General features: G+C 40.1%; 1 protein-coding gene across 2 annotated transcripts in view; it reads right to left on the bottom strand.

The window, feature by feature from the left end:
• The window catches only part of LOC124775020, a 106,530-nt gene that overhangs the window by 16,533 nt on the left and 67,951 nt on the right, over positions 1 to 22,046 (bottom strand). Inside the window, exon 9 of one of the 2 annotated variants that reach the window (XM_047249780.1) lies at positions 15,006 to 15,088. The exons of the other annotated variant lie outside the window; for it this stretch is intronic. Coding sequence (XP_047105736.1) covers positions 15,006 to 15,088 — 83 coding nt within the window. The remainder of the gene's footprint in view (positions 1 to 15,005; positions 15,089 to 22,046) is intronic. 2 annotated transcript variants of the gene reach the window in all.

The following is a 22,046-nucleotide window of genomic DNA, read 5'->3' as shown; positions in this document are numbered from 1 at the left end:
AGATAGTAAGGTTTTATATAAACAAGCACTACTGCATTAGAATGATTACTCAAAGATAGTGATGTCATTAGAAAGTTCTAGCGCAAACAGCACAAGGGAGCATCTGCTCCTGCAATCAAAACCTTTCAGGAATGCAGACCAGTTACAGGGCAGCTTACTAAATAGGTGAATAATGTAGTATGTAAGTCTATATCTTCTTCTCTACAATCACCAAACACTGAATTTATTATTGTTCAGTGTTAAATTTTGAGATTTAATATTGAACTATTGTTTTTCACACAGAAAGAGAATACCACAGACCGGCAACACTGCAGCCTTAATGAAGCAAACTGAACAATCCTCTGTCATGTTTTTGGAAGTCAGGAAAAGAGTGTAGTACATGATAGCACGTAAGGACATCAAGAAATTACAACCGTTAATGCTTAGCAACTCTAGCCGGAAACAATATTACCTACAAGTATAGCAAACGAATGCTTTATATATTTTTTTCAACAGTGTCAGTAGCTTTCATATAAACGCTTTAACCTCAGACAACCAGTAAAACAGTACTCACTTGAAATAAGAAATATTCGCACTTTTATTGTTTCTGTGTATGAAGTTACACACTGCACAAATGTTAGGCATGATTTCAAAAAGAAATTCAGCAACTACTTATTTTACAAGTTTGAATGTTTAGGTCTACTATCCTGCCTTCAGAACAACCAGAGCCTGACTTCTGGAAATATGGCGGTGAACAGTACAATGTGGCACCGCAGAGAGTGCTAAATAACATGACACAGCCTTTGTGTGTATTCTGTCTCTTTGTTTTATCATTAAGCCACCAGACATTTTGAACCTGGACATCATACAGTCTTAAAATCAATATTAAGTAAGTGACAGAATACATACAATTCATATAAGACAAAAATACTGCATAAGATGCATTGGCTGGGAAATATTGTGAGACACCATCAGTAATAAAAGTATTACATGCCTCAGGATACAAAGATCTCTCTCTAAGTACAACTTATAGTCCAAGATGTGGATCTCAGCCAGAATCACAAGGCATAGGATTGCCTTAAAATGCATGAACCATGGGGCTCTGGTGAAGTTACATTGGGAATAGTTGGGCAGTAGTAGATACTATGAAGCTTTCAAGTCAAAAAATGAGTCTTCAGTGTAAAATTATGACAGCAAGACAGTGACACTGGTTTGGCAAGAATGATAGTTTTTTTATACTATAAAAGTCACAAAAGCCAAACACGAACAATGTATCATGAAGGAAGCATCAAATATTCATGAAATGGTAAACAAAACTGATCAGCTGGTCAATATGTATAAAGATAAATCATGAAGTGGCTACAGCAAACGAAAAGCTTAAGACTTTTTCAATGTACAGTGTTAAAGAACAGCAACTCATGCATGCCCACCGACTGCTCAGTGGTCAATTTGGACATGCAAAGATACCGAGATGCGGTGCTAGGCTAGATGGCACGGACCATGGCGGATGGTGGGGATCTGAAGGGAGACTGCATGCGAGTTAGAGAGAGAGGGGGGAAAGAGGGGGGGGGGGAGAGAGAGAGAGAGAGAGAGAGAGAGAGAGAGAGAGAGAGAGAGAGAGAGAGAGAGATGGCTGGCGATGTCAATGAGACTGCACTGTGAGAGGCCAGTATTGGGATCATGTGTTGTCTACAAGCCCATAATGGCAGCATAGCACAAGAAGAGACACGTGGCCGCTGTCAACCAAAGCTTACATGAAGTCTGTTGGTGCAGGGCTTGTGATCATACCAGTGGAGTTGCAGCTAAGTCATGATAGAAACTGCAACCTGGCTTTGATTAAACATCGCCTGTGGACCTATGTCAAGAATTCCCCAACTTTATAAATGAGTTCCTTGATTTTTGCCCAGCTGACCGTAACCTTCCTCAGTGCTTAAGAGTTACAGATCTACTTTAGATTGTTAGGGGTGAGCAAGAAGATGTGTGCTTGCTCTGTTTTCCAATACTTGAGTTAGTTGATGAAATTTTGAAAGACAAGGATTTGACACGGAGTCCCCCCATGAACCATGGACCTTGCCGTTGGTGGGGAGGCCTGTGTGCCTCAACGATACAGATAGCCGTACCGTAGGTGCAACCACAACGGAGGGATATCTGTTGAGAGGCCAGACAAACGTGTAGTTCCTGAAGAGGGGCAGCAGCCTTTTCAGTAGTTGCAGGGGCAACAGTCTGGATGACTGACTGATCTGGCCTTGTAACACTAACCAAATTGACCTTGTTGTTCTGGTACTGCGAACGGCAGAAAGCAAGGGGAAACAACAGCCATAATTTTTCCCGAGGGCATGCAGCTTCACTGTGTGATTAAATGATGATGGCATCCTCTTGGGTGAAATATTCCGGAGGTAAAATAGTCCCCCATTCGGATCTCCGGGCGGGTACTATTCAGGAGGACGTCGTTATCAGGAGAAAGAAAACTGGCGTTCTACGGATCGGAGCGTGGAATGTCAGATCCTTCAATCGGACAGGTAGGTTAGAAAATTTAAAAAGGGAAATGGATAGGTTAAAGTTAGATATAGTGGGAATTAGTGAAGTTCGGTGGCAGGAGGAACAAGACGTTTGGTCAGGTTAAAATAGAGTTATAAATACAAAATCAAATAGGGGTAATGCAGGAGTAGGTTTAATAATGAATAAAAAAAATATGGATGCGGGTAAGCTACTACAAACAGCATAGTGAACACATTATTGTGGCCAAGATAGACACGAAGCCCACGCCTACTACAGTAGTACAAGCTTATATGCCAACTAGCTCTGCAGATGACAAAGAAATTGATGAAATGTATGATGAGATAAAAGAAATTATTCATGTAGTGAAGGGAGACGAAAATTTAATGGTCATGTGTGACTGGAATTCAAGAGTAGGAAAAGTGAGAGAAGGAAACACAGTAGGTGAATATGGACTGGGGCTAAGAAATGAAAGAGGAAGCTGCCTGATAGAATTTTACGCGAAGCATAACTTAATCATAGCTAACACTTGGTTCAAGAATCATGAAAGAAGGTTGTATACATGGAAGAACCCTGGAGATACTAAAAGGTATCAGATAGATTATATAATGGTAAGACAGAGATTTAGGAACCAGGTTATAAATTGTAAGACATTTCCAGGGGCCAATGTGGACTCTGACCACAATCTATTGGTTATGAACTGTAGATTAAAACTGAAGAAACTGCAAAAAGGTGGGAATTTAAGGAGATGGGATCTGGATAAACTGACTAAACCAGAGGTTGTACAGAGTTTCAGGAAGAGCATAGGGGAACAATTCACAGGAATGGGGGAAAGAAATACAGTAGAAGAAGAATGGGTAGCTTTCAGGGATGAAATAGTGAAGGCAGCAGAGGATCAAATAGGTAAATAGACGAGGGCTAGTAGAAAGCCTTGGATAACAGAAGAAATATTGATGGAAGGAGAAAATATAAAAATGCAGTAAATGAAGCAGGCAAAAAGGAATACAAACCTCTCAAAAATGATATCGACAGGAAGTGCAAAATGGCTAAGAAGGGATGGCTGGAGGACAAATGTAAGAATGTAGAGGCTTATCTCACTAGGGGTAAGATAGATACTGCCTACAGGAAAATTAAAGAGACCTTTGGAGAAAGGAGAACCACTTGCATGAATATCAAGAGCTTTGATGGAAACCCAGTTCTAAGCAAAGAAGGGAAAGCAAAAAGGTGGAAGGAGTATATAGAGGGTCTATACAAGGGCGATGTACTCGAGGACAATATTATGGAAATGGAAGAGGATGTAGATGAAGATGAAATGGGAGATGTGGTACTGTGTGAAGAGTTTGACAGAGCACTGAAAGACCTGAGTCGAAACAAGGCCCCCAGAATAGACAACATTCCATCAGAACTATTGACAGCCTTGGGTGAGCCAGTCCTGACAAAACTCTACCATCTGGTGAGGAAGATGTATGAGACAGGCAAAATTCCCTTAGACTTCAAGAAGAATATAATAATTACAATCCCAAAGAAAGCAGGTGTTGACAAATGTGAAAATTACCAAACTATTAGTTTAATAAGTCACAACTGCAAAATACTAACGCAAATTCTTTACAGACGAATGGAAAAACTGATAGGTGCCGACCTCGGGGAAGATCAGTTTGGATTCCGTAGAAACATTGGAACACGTGAGGCAATACTGACCCTACGACTTATCCTAGAAGAAAGATTAAGGAAAGGCAAACCTACGTTTCTAGCATTTGTAGACTTAGAGAAAGCTTTTGACAATGTTGATTGGAATACACTCTTTTAAATTCTGAAGGTGGCAATGGTAAAATACAGGGAGCGAAAGGCTATTTACAATTTGTACAGAAAGCAGATGGCTGTTATAAGAGTCGAGGGGTATGAAAGGCAAGCAGTGGTTGGGAAGGGAGTGAGACAGGGTTGTAGCCTATCCCCGATGTTATTCAATCTGTATATTGAGCAAGCAATAAAGGAAACAAAAGAAAAGTTTGGAGTAGGTATTAAAATCCATGGAGAAGAAATAAAAACTTTGAGGTTTACCGATGACATTGTAATTCTGGCAAAGGACTTGGAAGAGCAGTTGAACGGAATGGACAATGTCTTGAAAGGAGGGTATAAGATGAACATCAACAAAAGCAAATTGAGGATAATGGAATGTAGTCGAATTAAGTCGGGAGATGCTGTGGGAATTAGATTAGGAAATGAGACACTTAAAGTAGTAAAGGAGTTTTGCTATTTGGGGAGCAAAATAACTGATGATGGTCGAAGTATAGAGGATATAAAATGTAGACTGGCAATGGCAAGGAAAGCGTTTCTGAAGAAGAAAAATTTGTTAACATCGAGTATAGATTTAAATGTCAGAAAGTCGTTTCTGAAAGTATTTGTATGGAGTGTAGCTATGCATGGAAGTGAAACGTGGACGATAAATAGTTTAGACAAGAAGAGAATAGAAGCTTTCGAAATGTGGTGCTACAGAAGAATGCTGAAGATTAGATGGGTAGATCACATAACTAATGAGGATGTATTGAATAGAATTGCGGAGAAGAGGAGCTTGTGGCACAACTTGACTAGAAGAAGGGATTGGTTGGTAGGACATGTTCTGAGACATCGAGGGATCACCACTGTAGTATTGGAGGGCAGCGTGGAGGGTAAAAATCGTAGAGGGAGACCAAGAGATGAATACACTAAGCAGATTCAGAAGGATGTAGGCTGCAGTAGGTACTGGGAGATGAAGAAGCTTGCACAGGATAGCGTAGCATGGAAAGCTGCATCAAACCAGTCTCAGGACTGAAGACCACAAGAACAACTCTATGTTAAATGCAGTTGTGTACAGAGGGTCATTCCTTAAGGTAACCGTGTGTCAATCATGTGACATAATTTATGCTGTATCTAATTGTATTTCTCTGTCTGTTATAGTTTTATGTGTGATTTGGGCACCCCATTAAATTACACTGTACAGTGTGCTGTGGCACTGGCAGCTGCGAAAGGTTAGCTTAAAACTGTGTCATTCACTGTATGTAAGCTGACTGTAAGTTGGGACGTGCCATGTATTAGTACTGTTGGGTAATTAACTGTATGAAAAGCTCAAATGCCTTTACTTGAGTTTGCTCTATATTATTAAGTTTGCTGTTCCTTGCTTAAACAGAATCCATAGCCTTGTGTTTAACTGTGATGCTATTTGTTTTCCCTTGGTAATTCACAGCCGTGTTCTTGCAGAATTGTGACTTTTGAATGTTTCTGGGCTCCCTTGATTTATTACGGCTATTCTCGTTGCAAGAAGTGTAAAAGCTTTATATTTAAATGTAATAGTCCTGTTTTTACTGGTCAGCCATGGGCAGCCTTGCTTAACGAAAATTTCTTTATTGGTAGACTGATACTGCCATGTCTCTCAGTAAAATTTCATCTTGTATTGTGTAAGTTAGTTAGCTGTTCATTAATAATGGCCACTTGCTTGAATTATGTTGATTTTCCTTTTAAAGGTTAATTTAACTGTTTTTTAATGGTCAGTTATGGCCATCCTTGCTCAATAAAATTTGCAGATTCAACTGCCAGTCAGTCAAGGACAGTCTCTCAGTAATGTACACTTCATATCATTTGAGCTATTTAGCTGTTGGTCAGTAACAGCTGCTTGCTTACTATTATGTTATATTTCCTTTTAAATATTTAACTTTTTCTACTGGTCAGTCACAACCATCCTTGCTTAATGAAAATTTGCAATTTTTATACTGATACTGTCAGTTAGTCACAGTTGTCCTCTCAGTAAAATTGCACCCTGTATTCTGCTGAAAGTGTTGAATTGTTTGTAATTTTGGGATCATAGCCATTTTCTGAAGAAATTGCTGTTAATAACAGTTCCAGCCATTGTTCTCAATACTGTGAATGAAATGTTGGTGTTTTGCAACTAACTGAATTTGCTCAACTGTGTTTCAGTTGACCATGGCCATTTTGCCTTGTAATAACTACGTTAAATTTATTTTTAAACAACAGAAACCCCAGGTTGGAATATCAGCAGTGCAGGAAAAGACAGACTGCTACTTACTATAAAGATGTTAAGCTGCTGACAGGCACAATTAATAGACACTTACACAAATGCTTTTGGCCACAGCCTTCATCAGAAATATAAAAATAAACACATACTATTGTTTCACACAAGCAAGTACACCTCACACAAACATGGCCACTAACTCCAGCAGCTCGGACCAGAATACAACTGTCAACAATATGGAGGGGCAGGGAAAGAATAGTGTAGTGTGTGTGTGGAAGGGGGCAGAAGTGCTGTCTGGCAGAGTGTGCAGGGACTAGACTGTCTACAGGCACAGCATCAGGAAGTTGTGGGGCAGGGAGTTGGGGAAACAGAGCAAAAATTTGAGAGAACTGGGGAAAGATAAATGGGAGCATTGGCAGAGGATGGAAAAAAAAGAGGGTGGGAGACAAGAATGGGGAGGAGGAGCTTGGACAGATGGGGTGAAAACTGATGGGTGGAAGTTTTGGGGACAGTATATTACTGTAGGTTGAGGCTGCAATACTTACAGGAAAGCTGGTAGTGGATGGGAGGATCCAGATGGCTCAGGCAGTGAAGTAGACATTAAAACCGAGTCTGTTAAGTCCAGCTACATGTTGTGCCACAGGGTGGTCAACCTTGCTCTTGGTCACAGTTTGGCAGTGGCCATACATCCTGGTGGACAGCTGGTTGGTGGTTAAACTAATATTAAAAGCTGTGTTATGATTGCAGCAGAGCTTGTATATGACAGGGCTGTTTTCACAGATGGCCTGGCCACTGATGGAGTAGGATAAACTTGTGACAGAACTAGAATAGGAAGTGCTGGGTGGATGGTTGGACAGGTCTTGCACCTGTGTCTTCCACAAAGATATGATTCTTGTGTCAAGAGGTTGGGATTGGGAGAGGCATAGGGATGGAAGGAATGGACTAAGATGATGTGGAGATGGTGTGGGTGACAGAACACCACTTTAGGAGGGGTGGGAAAGACCTAAAGTAGGATGTCCCTCATTTCAGGGCATCAGGATAGGTAATCAAAGCCCTGGCGAATGATGTGGTTCAGTTGTTCCAGTCCGGGCTGGTACTGGGTGACATAGGGGGCACTGCTTTGTGACTGGTGCTTGGGGATGTTGGGATGGTTGGGGGTGTGAGGAGATATTACACAGGGGATCTGTTTGCAGACTAGGTCTGGGGGATAGTGCCTGTCTGTGAAGGCTTTGGTGAGACCCTCAGCATACAAAGCAAGGGAATTCTCGTCACAGCAGAATATGCCGTCCTCAGGTTGCCAGGCTATATGGGAGGGATTTTTTGGCGTAAAAGGGATGACAACTGTGGAAATGCAGGCAATGTTGGTGGTGTTGGTGGGTTGATGAGTTTAATGTGGACTGAGGTGCAGATGGAGCCATCAGAGAGGTAGTAGGTCAAGATCTATGAACATGGCACACTGGTTCGAGGAGGTCCAAGTGAAGTGGGCGGGGCAGAAGGTGTTGCGGTTGTGAAGAATTGAAGACATGGTGTCTTGGTCCTGAGACATATCAAGCAGATATCATCAATGAACATGAACCAGACTAGGGGTTTGGCATTTTAGGAGGCTAAGAATGTCTCCTCTAGGTGGCCGATAAACAGGTTGGCATGAAAGGGTGCCGTGTGGGTGCCAATGGCTGAGCCATGGATTTGTTTGTATACCTTCCCTTCAAAGAAGAAGCACTTGTGGGGTTAGGATAAAGTTAGTAAGATAAATGAGGAATCAGGTAGTGGGTTTAGACTCTGTCAGTAAGACTATGAGCAAGAGGGATGTTGATGTATAGGGAGGTGACATCAACAGTGACAAGTAGGGATCTATGGATACAAGGCCGGAGATGGTGGAGAGACGGTAAAGGAAGTGGTTGGTATCTTTCACTTGGGAGACTATGATTCGGGGCAATTGGTTGGAGGTGTTCGTCAATGAGGGCTTAAATTCTTTCAGAGGGGCACAATAACCAGCCATAATAGGCCATCCATGATTCTTGGGTTTGTGAATTTTGGGGAGCATGCAGAGGTGGGTGTGTGAGACATCATAGAGATGAGATGGGAAATAGATTAAAGGGAGAAGTTTAAGCATGTATTGAAGATTGTGTTAGGGTTCTGGGGTGGAATCACTGGCAGATTTTATACTGGAGGAATCAGATAATAACTAACGGAGGCCTCACACACCTTACTAACTTTATCCTAACCCACAACTACATCTCCTTTTTAGTGAAAATTTACAAACATATCCATGGCTCAGTCATGGGCATCCGCATGGCACCCTCTCATGCCAACCTGTTTGTGAGCCACCTAGATGAGACCTTCCTAGCCTCTCAGAACACCAGACCCCTAATATGGTACATGTCCATTTATGATATCTCCATGATATGTACTCAGGGCCATGACACCCTGTCTTCCTCCCTTCACAACCTCAACACCTTCTCTCCCATCCAGTGACCCACGTTCCTAGATCTTGACCAACTCCTCTCGGATGGCTCCATCAGCACCTCAGTCCACATTAAACACATCACCCATCAACATTACATGTGTTTTTGCAGCTGTCATCCCTTTTACACCACAAAATCCCTCCCATAATGCCCGGCCACCTGGGGATGGCATATTCTGCTCTGACAAGGAGTCCCTTACCTTGTATGCTGAAAGTCTCATGAAGGTCTTCATAGACAGGCACTATTCCCCAGATGTAGTCCACAAACAGATCCCCTGTGTCATATCCACTCACACCCCCAATCATCCCACCATCCCCAAGCACCAGCCACAAAGCAGTGCCCCCTACATCACCCAGTACCACCATGGAATGGAGAAACTGAACAACATCCTTTGACAGGGCTTTCATTATCGTCATGCTGCGAAATGAGGGATATCCTACCCTAGACCTTTTCCACCCATCCTCATGTAGTGTTCTATCCCCCCCCCCCCCCACCCCCACACCCTAATCTCCACAAGATCCTAGTCCATCCATATGCCTCTCACCATCTCAACCCCTTGACACAAGGATCATGTCTCTGCGGAAGACCCAGGTGCAAAGCCTGTCCAACCATCCACCCAGCACTTCCTCTTCTAGTCATGCCCCATCAGTGACCAGGCCATCTGTGAAAGCAGCCATATCATATAAAAGCTTTGACATAATCATTACACAGTTTTTTATATTGGTTTGAGTACCAACCAGCAGTCCATCAGGATATACGGCCACTGCCAAACTGTGGTCAAGAGCAAGGTAGACCACTCTGTAGCACAACATGCAGCTGAACTTAATATGCTCGACTTTAATGTCTGCTCCACTACCTGAGCCACAGGGATCCTCCTATCCACTACCAGCTTTTCTGAACTGCACAGATTAGAATTATCCTTACAATGCATTCTCTGCTCCAGTAAGTGTCACAGCCTCAACCTATGTTAACATACTGTTCCCTAAACTTCCACCCAACAATTTCCTTCCCATCTGACCAATACCCTCCTCCACTCTCGCCTCCCACCCTTTTTTTTTCCACTCTCTGCCAATGCTCCCACTCATCTTTCCCCACTTCTCTCAATCTTCGCTCCATTTTTCCCACCTCTCTGCCCCACAACTTCCTGACGCTGTATCTGTAAACAGTCTAGTCCCAGGACACTCTCCCAGACAACACTTCTCTCCCCCCCCCCCCCCCCCCCCACCTCAGTGGTCATGTTTGCGTGAGATATACTTGCTTGTATGAATGAATGGTGTGTGTTTCTCTTTCTTTTCTTATGAAGGCTGTTGCTGAAAGCTTATGTGTAAGTATCTTTTAATTGTGCTTGGCTGCAACTTAACATTTCATTTTTACAGTTTACAGTAAGTAGCCAACTATCTTTTCCTACTTTGTTAAATTTATCTTGTTCATTTTGCTGTTAGTCAGCCATGGCCATGTGGGGTAAGGAAAATTTTTAAAAAATAATTTAACTGAGACTGCTCTCTGCAATTAGTAACTTAAAACCTTTTTAAGAAAAGAGTGATTGTTCTAAATTTGCTTGAGACAAGAAATTTAATGCAAGTACAGATTTAATTGAAACTGTTGTATTTCCTAACACAAGAGCTTTAATTATAACTGTTTACTGGAGTTAATAGCTTTTTTAAGGAAGGAAGTGTTTTTAATGCTGTGTCTTTTTTGTGATTTGAGAAAAGCTCAGTGATTGCCACTTAGGAACCACAATGTACAAGGAAACCAGCTCCACGGTTAAGTGCCACTCATCCTCTCCACTTATTGGCTGTGTTTCCGCAATGTTAGTAGAAACTAAGCACTATCATGATTATTACAAAGATCCATTGTTAGAAACTAAAAGTAAATATGTAGCCACAATGTTAAGAAACTCTACTAAAACTAGTTCAGATGGCAGGGAGAGTTATAAATAGCTCTAGGGATTGTAAGGACAAATCAATTAGCGATGTTACCATAAACTATAAAGAGAGTATCATCAGATCCAATATCAGATCACAAATATTTTTAATGAGTACTTTTCTTCTGTTGGAAAATCCATCAATGAGCGCTTCAACAATCTTCATCATAGATATAAGGGCATTCCAGTCAAACAAAGTGTATAGTTGGCTCCAACTAACAGCAAGGAAATAAAATACATAGTAAGGTCACTAAAAATACAAAATCAGCAGGCTATAAGGGACTGTTTATCAGCACATTAAAACAGAGCATCCACAACATGTCTAATGCCATGGCCAGGGCATTAAACAATGTAATTGCACAAGTTGTTTCCCAGACAGTCTAAAGAGAGCACAAGTAACCCCAAATTCCAAGAAAGGTGAAAATAACATTGAAAACTACCGCCCTTTCACAATGTTATTTGCATTTTCTAAGATGGTTGAGAAAATATTTATACTAGATCAATGACATTCCTGAGTCAACACAATGTAATATATGAAAATCAGAATGCCTTTATGAAAAACAAATCAACTTCTGTAGCTGCAGCACAATTAATAGACAAAATAATAACTGGGGTAGAATATAAAGAATATGCTACAGGTGTGTTCCTTGATCTAGAAAAAGCTTTTGATTGTGTCAATATCACTGTATTACTTCACAAGCTGTGGATTCTAGGCATTAGAGGAACTGGCTACAAGTCAATAAAATCAAATATCAGCAACAAGAAACAATTTGTGCTGCTTAAAACAAAATGTGGCACTTTCAAATCCAAAATTACTCTTATCAAATAGGGAAGGTTCTCTCTTGGAATCCCTCCTTCTCTACGTTAATGATATATAGTACTGTTCTTCTAGCTCTAAAACAATACTGTATGCAGACAATACATCAACAGTATGCAAACACAAAGCCTACAACAGTCTGTAGGTGTTGTGCAACAGTGTAACCAATGAAATAGTCAGGTATTTCAATGAAAGCCTTCTAAATGTAAGTAATTCAAAGACTGCAACAATGGAACTGAACACCAGGAAACAAACACAAATAGGTATGAAATTATCTATAGGAAATGGCATTGTAAAAAGGGAAAGAGTGGACAAAATTCTTGGAAATAACATTATTCAAAAGGAAAAAAAGACAAAATTCTTGGGACTCACAATCCAGGACAACCTCAAATGCAAAGGATGTCCTTCCCACTATCCTTTCCACTCCTCCCACAGTGGTATTCCACCCTCCACCAAACCTATACAATATACTCGTCCATCTTTATACAACCCCTGCTCCCAATCCCTTACCTCATGGCTCAGACCCCTGCAATAGACCTAGATGCAGGACCTGTGCCATACATCCTCCTACCACCACCTGCTCCAGTCAGGTCACAAACATCACCTATCCCATCAAATGCAGGGCTACCTGTGAACCAAGTCATGTGGTCTACAAGCTAAGCTGCAGCTACTGTGCTGCATTCTATGTAGCCATAACAACCAACAAGCTGTCTGTCCGCACGAATGGCCATCAACAAATTGTGGCCAAGAAACAAATGGACTGACTCCCCGGTTGCAGAACATGCTGCCAAACATGATATCCTTCATTTCAATGACTGCTTCACAGCCTGTGCCATATGGATCCTTCCCACCAACACAAGCTTTTCTGAATTGCGCAAGTGGGAACTTTCCCTGATTTACATTCTACATTCCGATAACCCTCTTGGACTCAACCTTCATTAGTCACTGTCCTCAGCTGTCCAGCCCCTTCTCTGTTCCCATTCCAGCACTTCACAGCTGTCATTCCACCACAACCACCCAGTCGTTTTATTTCTCTCCTTTTCAGCTACTTCCTCCCCGCCTCTCCCCTGCCCTCTGTATAACCTGCAGCACTTCACTGTCTGCCACCCCCACCATACTATCCCTCCCCATCCCAGCCTCCTTCTTACTCCCACCTAGTCGCCACTCCCCATCATTGCTCTGGTGCTACTGTTCACAGTGTGGTTTCAGTTGCCTGAGACTGCAATTGTGTGTGTAAGTTGTGTTTGTGTGTGTGTGTGTGTGTGTGTGTGTGTGTGTGTGTGTCTATTGTTGATGAAGGCCATTGCCGAAAGCTTTAATTGTGAGTGTCTTTTTGTTGTGCCTATCTGCGACTCCGCATCTCCACTATGTGGTAAGTAGCAACTTTTCTTCTCATAATATAGTTCCAGATTTGCTAGAGGAAAGATCTCCCAAAATCTGTATCAAAGGGATCAAAGAAATAAAATATAGCGAGTGATTGAACTAAACATAAAACAAAATGTCTCCAATCTGTTACCACAGAAAGAGTTCAAATTGGCAGATGGATGGAGCAGTGAAAATGACATATTAGGCTCAGCAGTAACTTAATGAATCAGTATGGACACATGTCCCATCATTTCAATTTCACTTTCATTTTGGGCATAATTACATATTACACTCCAGACAGTTCTCTGATACACTCATATGTTTTCCTGTCTCTCCTGGCAACTCCAAATATGCACATCTCTATCAGTTTCTGAGTGATTTCTGCATTTAAAGTCCATGCCACAAAACCAAAATTTAAAAATGACTGACACCTTTATTTCTAGGTACACTGAAAGCATAGTTCTAAAACCCCTATTTAGTTCACAAAAACCACCACAAGCCATTTTAGTACCCTCTTTATTTCTTTTTCTCTTCATTCAGTTGTTGTTTTCCACTGTCTGAAATTCGAAAACGTGACAGCTAGTCTTATGACTTAATTGTTACTTTGTACAATTTCATTTTATTATGCTGGCTCTACATTATTTTGGTCTTATTATAATTAATTTTCAAGCCTGCTTTTAAACTGGTTTGCCATGCATGGCTACAGCTTCTCTACCCTAGAGGCACACAATAAAATATCATCAACAGATAAAAGTGGTTCAGTCATGTCCCATTAACATACTATATCCCTTCATCATTTCCCCAGTTTTATGATCTGAAAATTTCCTTAGAACTGCTGAGAAGAGTTTTGGTGACGTTGGAATCTTTTTGCTGTAATCTGCATATTTTGCTGACTCAATATTTACTTGCTGACCTAACACACAACTTACACGTCCATCTGAGTGCTGGACACATTGATAACCAAAATAAAAGAATTGAAAGAAACTACAGTTTTGTCAATTACATGATAAATTTTGCCACTTTAAAATGTAGCGGTGTAAGAGACATTAAAATATAAAGCATAAAAGGGCAATTTGTAAAGCATGAAAGAGAAATTTGTCAATGTGTACATTTTAAAAACACACTTGAGGATTATTCTAGAATGGGTCACACAAGTGAATTGGAAGCAATGTCCTTTGTAAACTGATTGTATTTCCCCAGTACTCTACCGGTAAACCAAAGTCTGCCATTGCTTTCACCATGACCGACCTATGTGGTCATTCTATTTCATATCCCTACAAAGTGTGACATCCCAGAATTTTTGTGAGTTGACCGATTTCAGCTGTGACTCACTCTGTGGTATTAAAGTCACTGGAAAAAAACTTCTTCATCTTCTTCTTCTTCTTCTTAACTGTAGATACAGCATAAGAGAACATAATATATTTATTCCAAGTTCCATTATTCTGTTGTTGTTGTTGTTGTTGTTGTTGTTGTGGTCTTCAGTCCTGAGACTGGTTTGATGCAGCTCTCCATGGTACTCTATCCTGTGCAAGCTTCTTCATCTCCCAGTACCTACTGCAACCTACATCCTTCTGAATCTGCTTAGTGTATTCATCTCTTGGTCTCCCTCTACGATTTTTACCCTCCATGCTGCCCTCCAATGCTAAATTTGTATTGTATGTAAAATAAATGACAACTTTTTTCACTCTCAAACATTACATTATTCAGATTCACACTGCAAAAACACTATCATCATTCTAATACTCTAATTCATAATATAATTTTATAAGCATCACATGGCCAGTCATAGCTATCAGTTATACTTAACCAACAAAATTTTATGGCTCAGAATACTTTGTTTTTATTTTAGCTACAACTATTCTATGAAAACCAACTCATGGCTATGAAATAAAATGTGTAGTAACCAATTTTTCATAACAGTGCCTAGTGGAGCTACATCTCCATTCAGATACTTACCCAGAAATGTAAGCAAAATAATTGGGAAAATGAATTGTTAGGCCACATGATGAAATTTCCATATATGATGGATTTTGAAGCACCTGGAAGGAACAAAATCATTTTAGATGCAGCATGGTGAATTAATAAGTATCCATTATGTACAACTTTTGAATGTTGCATGCTTTTCTTATGGTGAGAGACTATATCCAACAAATGTGTATCACATAAGAAATTATTTCACTACACAATGGAAATACCTGCTATTCATTTGCATAATTGTAAGGCTTAATGATGGTGGCAAAATATTCTGAAAGTAAAATGGTCCTACATTTGGATCACCAGGAGCAGACTACTCACAATGATGTCAACAGGAGAAACAAAATTCGTGTTCTATGTGTCGGAGCATGTAATGGTAGATCCCTTAATTGAGTAGGTAGGACAGTAAATTTTAAAAAGGGAAGTGCAAAGTCTGAAGTTAAATATAGCAGAAATCAATGAAGTGATGTAGCAGCAAGATCAGAACTTTTGGAAGTGACTACAGAGTATAAATACAATAGCAAATATGGATACTGCATGATTAGTTCTTCTTGTTGTTTTGGTCTTCAGTCCAGAGACTGGTTTGATGCAGCTCTCCATGCTACTCTATCCTGTGCAAGCTTCATCATCTCCCAGTACCTACTGCAACCTACATCCTTCTGAATCTGTTTAGTGTATTCATCTCTTGGGTCTGCTTCTCTACACCAGGGATAGCTATTAGTATGTCCTCCAAACAGAAGTCTGCAGAATGGTCTAAAGACGGTATTTTTATACGATCCTCCTAAATGAATGATTTTTTAAACACAAAATTTAAAACTCCAGCATTCTTTTTGCTGTCTTCTGCTGCCACACCAGACTGGTCAATGAGCAACTGGATAGAAGCCTTTCACCCACTTTGCAATTTTACGTAGGATCAGAATTTTTCTGCAAGTTCTATTGCTAGCATCTGACGATGGAAATTGTTATATGCTTTGTGCCTCCCTCTTTTTCCAGATACACGAATTTCAACAAACTTTTCCCTGTCATCATTAGTTCATACTTGGTAGAACCAAGACTGCAATGGTCTCGGCTTCCACGGTATTTCCAACTTTTGTTACAAAACCATTGTAGGTCTTTTCCATCCTTAATCCATTTACTTGGCATGTACTTCTTCAGAGCGTGATTTACAGACAGTTTAAATTTTGCCTGTATTTCCACTATATCCATCATAATGGAGTGAAATAATGCCTGTTCATTGTCAAATGGTGTGCTAACAATTGCTTATCTGTTTTTTTTTTTCCTAACAAAATACTCTCCTAGTATTATTGATGGACTTATTAACTTTAGTAACCATCATTGCTATGATGAGCTCATGATCATTAACCCCTGTCTCTACAGGGTGAAAAGTATTTAAGCCGACAAACTCTGGGAGGTTGTAGAAGACATCAAAACAAATATTTTTCCCTAGTGTAATTTTTTCCGGCAGAGGAAGATTTCTCTGGTGGCAAATTAATTAAACCAACAAACACTTTTCCATTTTTTATGACCAAGAGACAACACATTAACACAACCCAATTTCAGTTACAGTAATTTTCAAAAATGCCTCCATTGACATGTAAACAAAGGTTACACCCTTGGATCATGTTCTGTCTGACGCGGGCAAAAACCCCAGGAGTATCCTGAATATTTCCTGCTGCTGCTACTATCCGGGCAACCAGATCATCTTCTGATGCAATAGAAGTTGCTTAAACAAGGTTGTGCATCTATCCCTACACAAAAAAGTCCAGAGGGGACATATCCGGGGATCGAGCAGGCCATGGTACAGGACCACCTCTGCCAATCCACGTTTCTGGGGACCAACGGTCCAGGAATCGACGCACACGACGACTGAAAGGTGCCGACGCCCTGGCATGTTAGAACCACATGCATTGTCTTGTAGGGAGTGGGACGTTTTCCAGAAATTCTGGCAATGCTCTGCGAGGAAATTGTAATAGTGCCTGCCATTTAACGGCCTAGGTAGCAGATACAGCCCAATTAAATAGTCCCCAACAACACTGACCCACATATTAACGAAGAACCGCACTTGATGAGTGCTAGTAACTATGGCATATGGGTTATCGTCACCTCAACCATGCGAATTGTGCATGTTGAAGACTCCATCACACCCGAACATTGCTTCATTGGTGAACAACACAGAGGATGGAAAGATAGGATGCATTTCACACTGTTCCAGGTACCATTACGAAAACTGTGCTCTGGGTGGATAATCAACTGGTTCCAGGTTGTGGACACGCTGTAAGTGAAATGGACGTAACAACTGCTCTCGAAGGACTGTTCTTACATTCATCTGATTTGTCCCCATGTTATGTACAATTGCACGAGTGCCGATTGAAGGATCCTGCTCCATATGCTACTACAAGACAGCTTCCTCAAATTGCAGCATTCTTACCGTACGACGGCGTCCCTGTCCAGGTAATCTGCTAAATGACCCGGTCTCACGCAGACGTTGGTACACAGCAGCAAAGGTCGTATGATGCGAGATACGGTGCTTAGGATATTGTTGTTGATAAACCCGCTGTGCAGCTCGTCAGTTGTGGTACGCTACGTAGTACACACCAACCATATCAGTGTACTCACTCTAGGTGTATTGCTCCATTAGTAAACAGAGACAATGCACTACTACACTGGTGGACACCGGTTGCCTACAACTGAAGAGCATAATACGCCCTCTAACAACTGAAGATCATAATACAGCCTCTAACAACTGAAGATCATAATACAGCCTCTAACAACTGAAGATCATAGTATGGCCTCTAGCAACTGAAGAGCATAATACGGCCTCCACCGATTTAAATAATCCTCATAGGAAAAAATGACATTAGGGAAAAATATTTGTTTTGACGCCCCCTACTACCTCCCAGAGTTTGTCGGTTTAAATACTTTTCACCCTGTATACTGTTGATAATATCAGTCCTGTTTGTAGATATAAGGTCCAAAATATTTCCATTAAGTGTGGGCTGCCTTCTAAGTGCTCAAGACTGCTGACCATGCAGTTCTCCACATATAAGTTTATTCTTATATTAAATTACTGCTAAATGATCCTGCATGGCTCGGCAGCACTCAAGTTTTTGCATTACTGCTTGGGTTCTTATAAGTATTTTTTGTGCAATTTGAACACCTGTGCACTCTAAATGAATACATTACATTTAAATTAGCTTACTCATCACCACCCCATTCTAACTCGTCATCATCACTGTTCCATGGTTGAACTCTGTCTCAAGATTGTGCTGCTGCCACTGTTTTTCTCCTATGCACACCTCCAAACCTCACTGATCTTCACTCTTTTGGTTACCAGGTATCTTAGACCATACTTCATCAAGATCCCTACTAAGCACAGCAAGGTTAAATGTCCCTGTTTCTTCTCAATCACAGATATTTGTTATCTGTCTCCATATTTGTGTATGTGGATGGTGTAAGGGCCATGTCCAGTTCTGAAGTGCACCGTTCCCTTAATTTGGTCATTACCCCTGAAATCACTTGCACTCAGTTGAATGTGCCTCTACTTAACCAGTAGCATGCTGCTTTATACCATACTTAAATGTGTTAAAGTAGATCCCCAGTATAGCTTTGACAGGTGTTGAACTGAAGGCTCCAGTTAGTCTGATGAGTACGCTCCTCTGCACTCATCTAATAATGGATTAGCAGTTTACGAATCACACCTGATGTACCCATACACTGCCCATTAAACCAACTATGGTATTGAAGGCAGAGTTGTGGTATGCCCTAACAGCATGCAACATTGTATTGTATGGTATTGTCTTGCAGAAACTTGTGCATAATTTTAATTACTTTTCATGCTGATAGTGTAATATGTGTCATAAAATTTCTCCTTTCATTGAATTGGACTCCTCAACATGTGCAGACCTTGCTGTGTAATATAGAAGTGTTATTAAATCCAATCAGAGGGATTCCAGACTGAAATAGCTGGCCTTTGAGTAGTAAGTACACAGTTTTGGGTGTTGCTATGGCTAGCTTGAGATGAGCACTTATGGAGCCTTATGTATTTTTTTTCCAGTGTGCCAGTTTTGTTTCAGACTGAACTGCTTCATACTCTCCTTTAGCTCTTCTGTGCAGTTGTAATCTTGTTCCTCTTTGTTCCTGTCCTGTTGAACATTGGTACATTCTCCGTGTGGCCTTAAGCCTCAATTTTAAGTGCTACAGCTCTGTGCTCCATGGTGTTTTAGCTGGTATAGCCACTTATTTCTTGGTAATGTGGATTTCTTGAGCCTTTTGAAAATGCTTTGTAAGCAGCTGTGCATACAAATCAATATGCAGAGCTATCAGTCTCACAGAGGCAGCTACATCAGCACAAAGGCCCCCCTAGTCTGCTTTATGAAGTTTGATCCTTATCAACTGCAGTAAGTTTGACTCCCTATTGTTATTATTGGTGCACAGTAGTTTATGTTCAGCCACACTGTGATTACTCAAAGTACTGAAGCACCTCCCACTTTGCAGCTCTGATTGCTGCTGCTGCTGCTGCCACCACTCTGTTATATCTATAGTGGTGTCCACTCTAACTCTCCCTTCATATATAGGAAGCAGTTCCTGGACATTCAGAACTATTAGCTTTCATTATATTGGTCAAAGACATAAGTGGCGCTGGCTTTAGCTGCAATAATAATAATTTTACATCAACATTTGGAAAAAAAATTTCACTTAGCTTGTTTAGGAACAAATGAAGAGACTTGGATTAAGGTATATTTTTTGGATGTGGTTAGGCTGTATGACAAGGGCTTGAGTTCAGTGACTTAATAGAGTAGCAACGATTATACAGAGTGAAAAGCTTTGTTGAATTAAGACTGCTTTACAGCAAAGAAGTGTTTTTCAATACTCCATCATTAATATGACAAGCAGATATCTCGACATTGCTATGTGATGGTTTTAGGTATGAAGTTATACTGTGCTCTTATTACAAAGTCAATATTAGCAATCTTTTGTGCCACTGAGGCAGTTGTTTGGTCTCTGTGTATGGATTCAGCAGACAAAGTGTATCATGACTTCTTCTTAACTATTTTAGAACCTTACTGAGAAAATAACAATGCATTTGTGACCAAGAGGGCTGTATTACAGTGCTTTCCTATGATATTGTCATAGTTCACTTGTTATAGACAAAGGTATTAACTCTTTTACTGTAATGTGATACTTATAGTGCTAAAAATGCATAGTTTATTGAGTGATATCATACATCAGAAAATAAAAAGATATCCCATCAGCCACGAATTGAGGACGACTGCTGAGTTGCTGTACATCTCTTACTGACCCCAAATGGTTGTGAATCAATTTAAAGCACAAGGTGTAGTACTTTTGAGGCTTTACAGGCTCGCAAAATTTGAAAGAATTCAAAAGAAAGATGTTCCTCTGTGATTAACTGTTCGCTCAATTACCTTGAAACTCTACTTTACTAGTTGCAAAATACTTAGTGTCTCTATTAAGACAATTTGTGGAGAAATCCAAAACTGTGTAGACTTTATTGGTACACTTAATTACCATAGTTAGGATGGTTTTGTATTTGTCAGTCAGTTTCAATGTGTTATCAATAGTCACTAAGTTACCCCTTACTCTCTTTAGCCAAATTTTTGATAAAGAGCTTACATTTTTGTTCAAGCTTGCACTGCTTGTACTTAATGTTTTATTCAATACTAAGTTCATGGATGTTTTGTTTATGGAAGACTTAAAAAAAGAAAGAAGAAAAAGGCAGAGGAATTTGCAAGTTTGAAAACCACAATAGTCTGAAGGTATATTTACGATACTTTTGTAGTGTGGCCTTATGACAAAATTACATTAACTCTAATTTTGACCCATCTAAATTCAATCCATGACAACATTCATAGTTGCCACCCATTTTTGGCACTTTTAAGGCATGGACTTACATCTACAAAAAAAATACCTGCAGCCATAATTCTCATGTTGTGATTATCTTTAAATCTCTAGAGCACATAAAATGTACGAGCAAGAAATACCTATTTGTATAAAGTCTATGTATCCACATCACAGCCATTACAAAGTCTCAGGTGTGCTGAGAACCGAATATAAAAAGTGTAAAAAAACAATGTTTTAAAAATTAGCAGTAAGATTTGTGAGCATTTCAGGAGGTAAATGAAGAGAGAGAGAATTAAATGAACAGAAAAGGAGAAAGAACAGAAATGGCGATAATAGCTCATGATTAGAACAGGTATATGTATATAGGAGCACTCTCTAGATGAGCCAATGGAATCATTCATTATTGAGCATGTTGAATGTTAGGGGAAGGGTGGGAACAGTGAGACACAAAAATTGAAATCCAAATTACACTTTTAAAAAACTCTTTATTGGTTTAATGTCTTATGGTAACCATGTTACTGTGCTTAAGTATGTTCAAAGTGGTACAATAATATTTTAATGTATTGTCTTTCCTTTTAAAAAATATTAATAATGAAAGTGTCTCACTGTACCAATGAATTTTTAATGGTGTGTACAGTGAGACAGTGCCTCAAATTCTAACGAACGTCATAAGAAGCAAAGTTGATCTCAAATGAAACAGCAGATTGCTGTCTTTTTGTCTTGCTATGTGTTGTAATAGGGTTAGACAATAACATTTTTAGGCATTTTGTGTCAATGAACGAAATATCTGGAACTACAGGCATCACAAATTTGTTCTCTAGTTTCCTAAGAAAGGTAACTTAGCATTTGGATGACTTTCCTACAATTGAGAAAATTTTTCCAACACAATATATTTTCTTTTTTTTCTCAAACTCTACTAAAACAAAGTCACCCACTTTGGGTGAGCACTGTAAGTTTTCAGAGTTAACCATTTCCAGTTCTGGAATCAGTTGTCTGATCAAAGGTCTCATCATCTGAAGAATCTTGCAAAATTAATCCACTTTCGTCAGCATCAGTTTCATCAAATAGGAATAAAGCTTGCTTTGCTTTAGGTCATTAATATCTTTCTGTTTCCTTTTCATTTGTAGTTCATTCCTTTCTGGTGTATTGGTCGCAATCATTGTT

Source organism: Schistocerca piceifrons, chromosome 2 (genome assembly GCF_021461385.2).
Source record: "Schistocerca piceifrons isolate TAMUIC-IGC-003096 chromosome 2, iqSchPice1.1, whole genome shotgun sequence".
NCBI classification, from domain to species: Eukaryota; Metazoa; Arthropoda; class Insecta; order Orthoptera; family Acrididae; genus Schistocerca; species Schistocerca piceifrons.
This window is presented reverse-complemented; position numbering and strand designations above follow the sequence as displayed.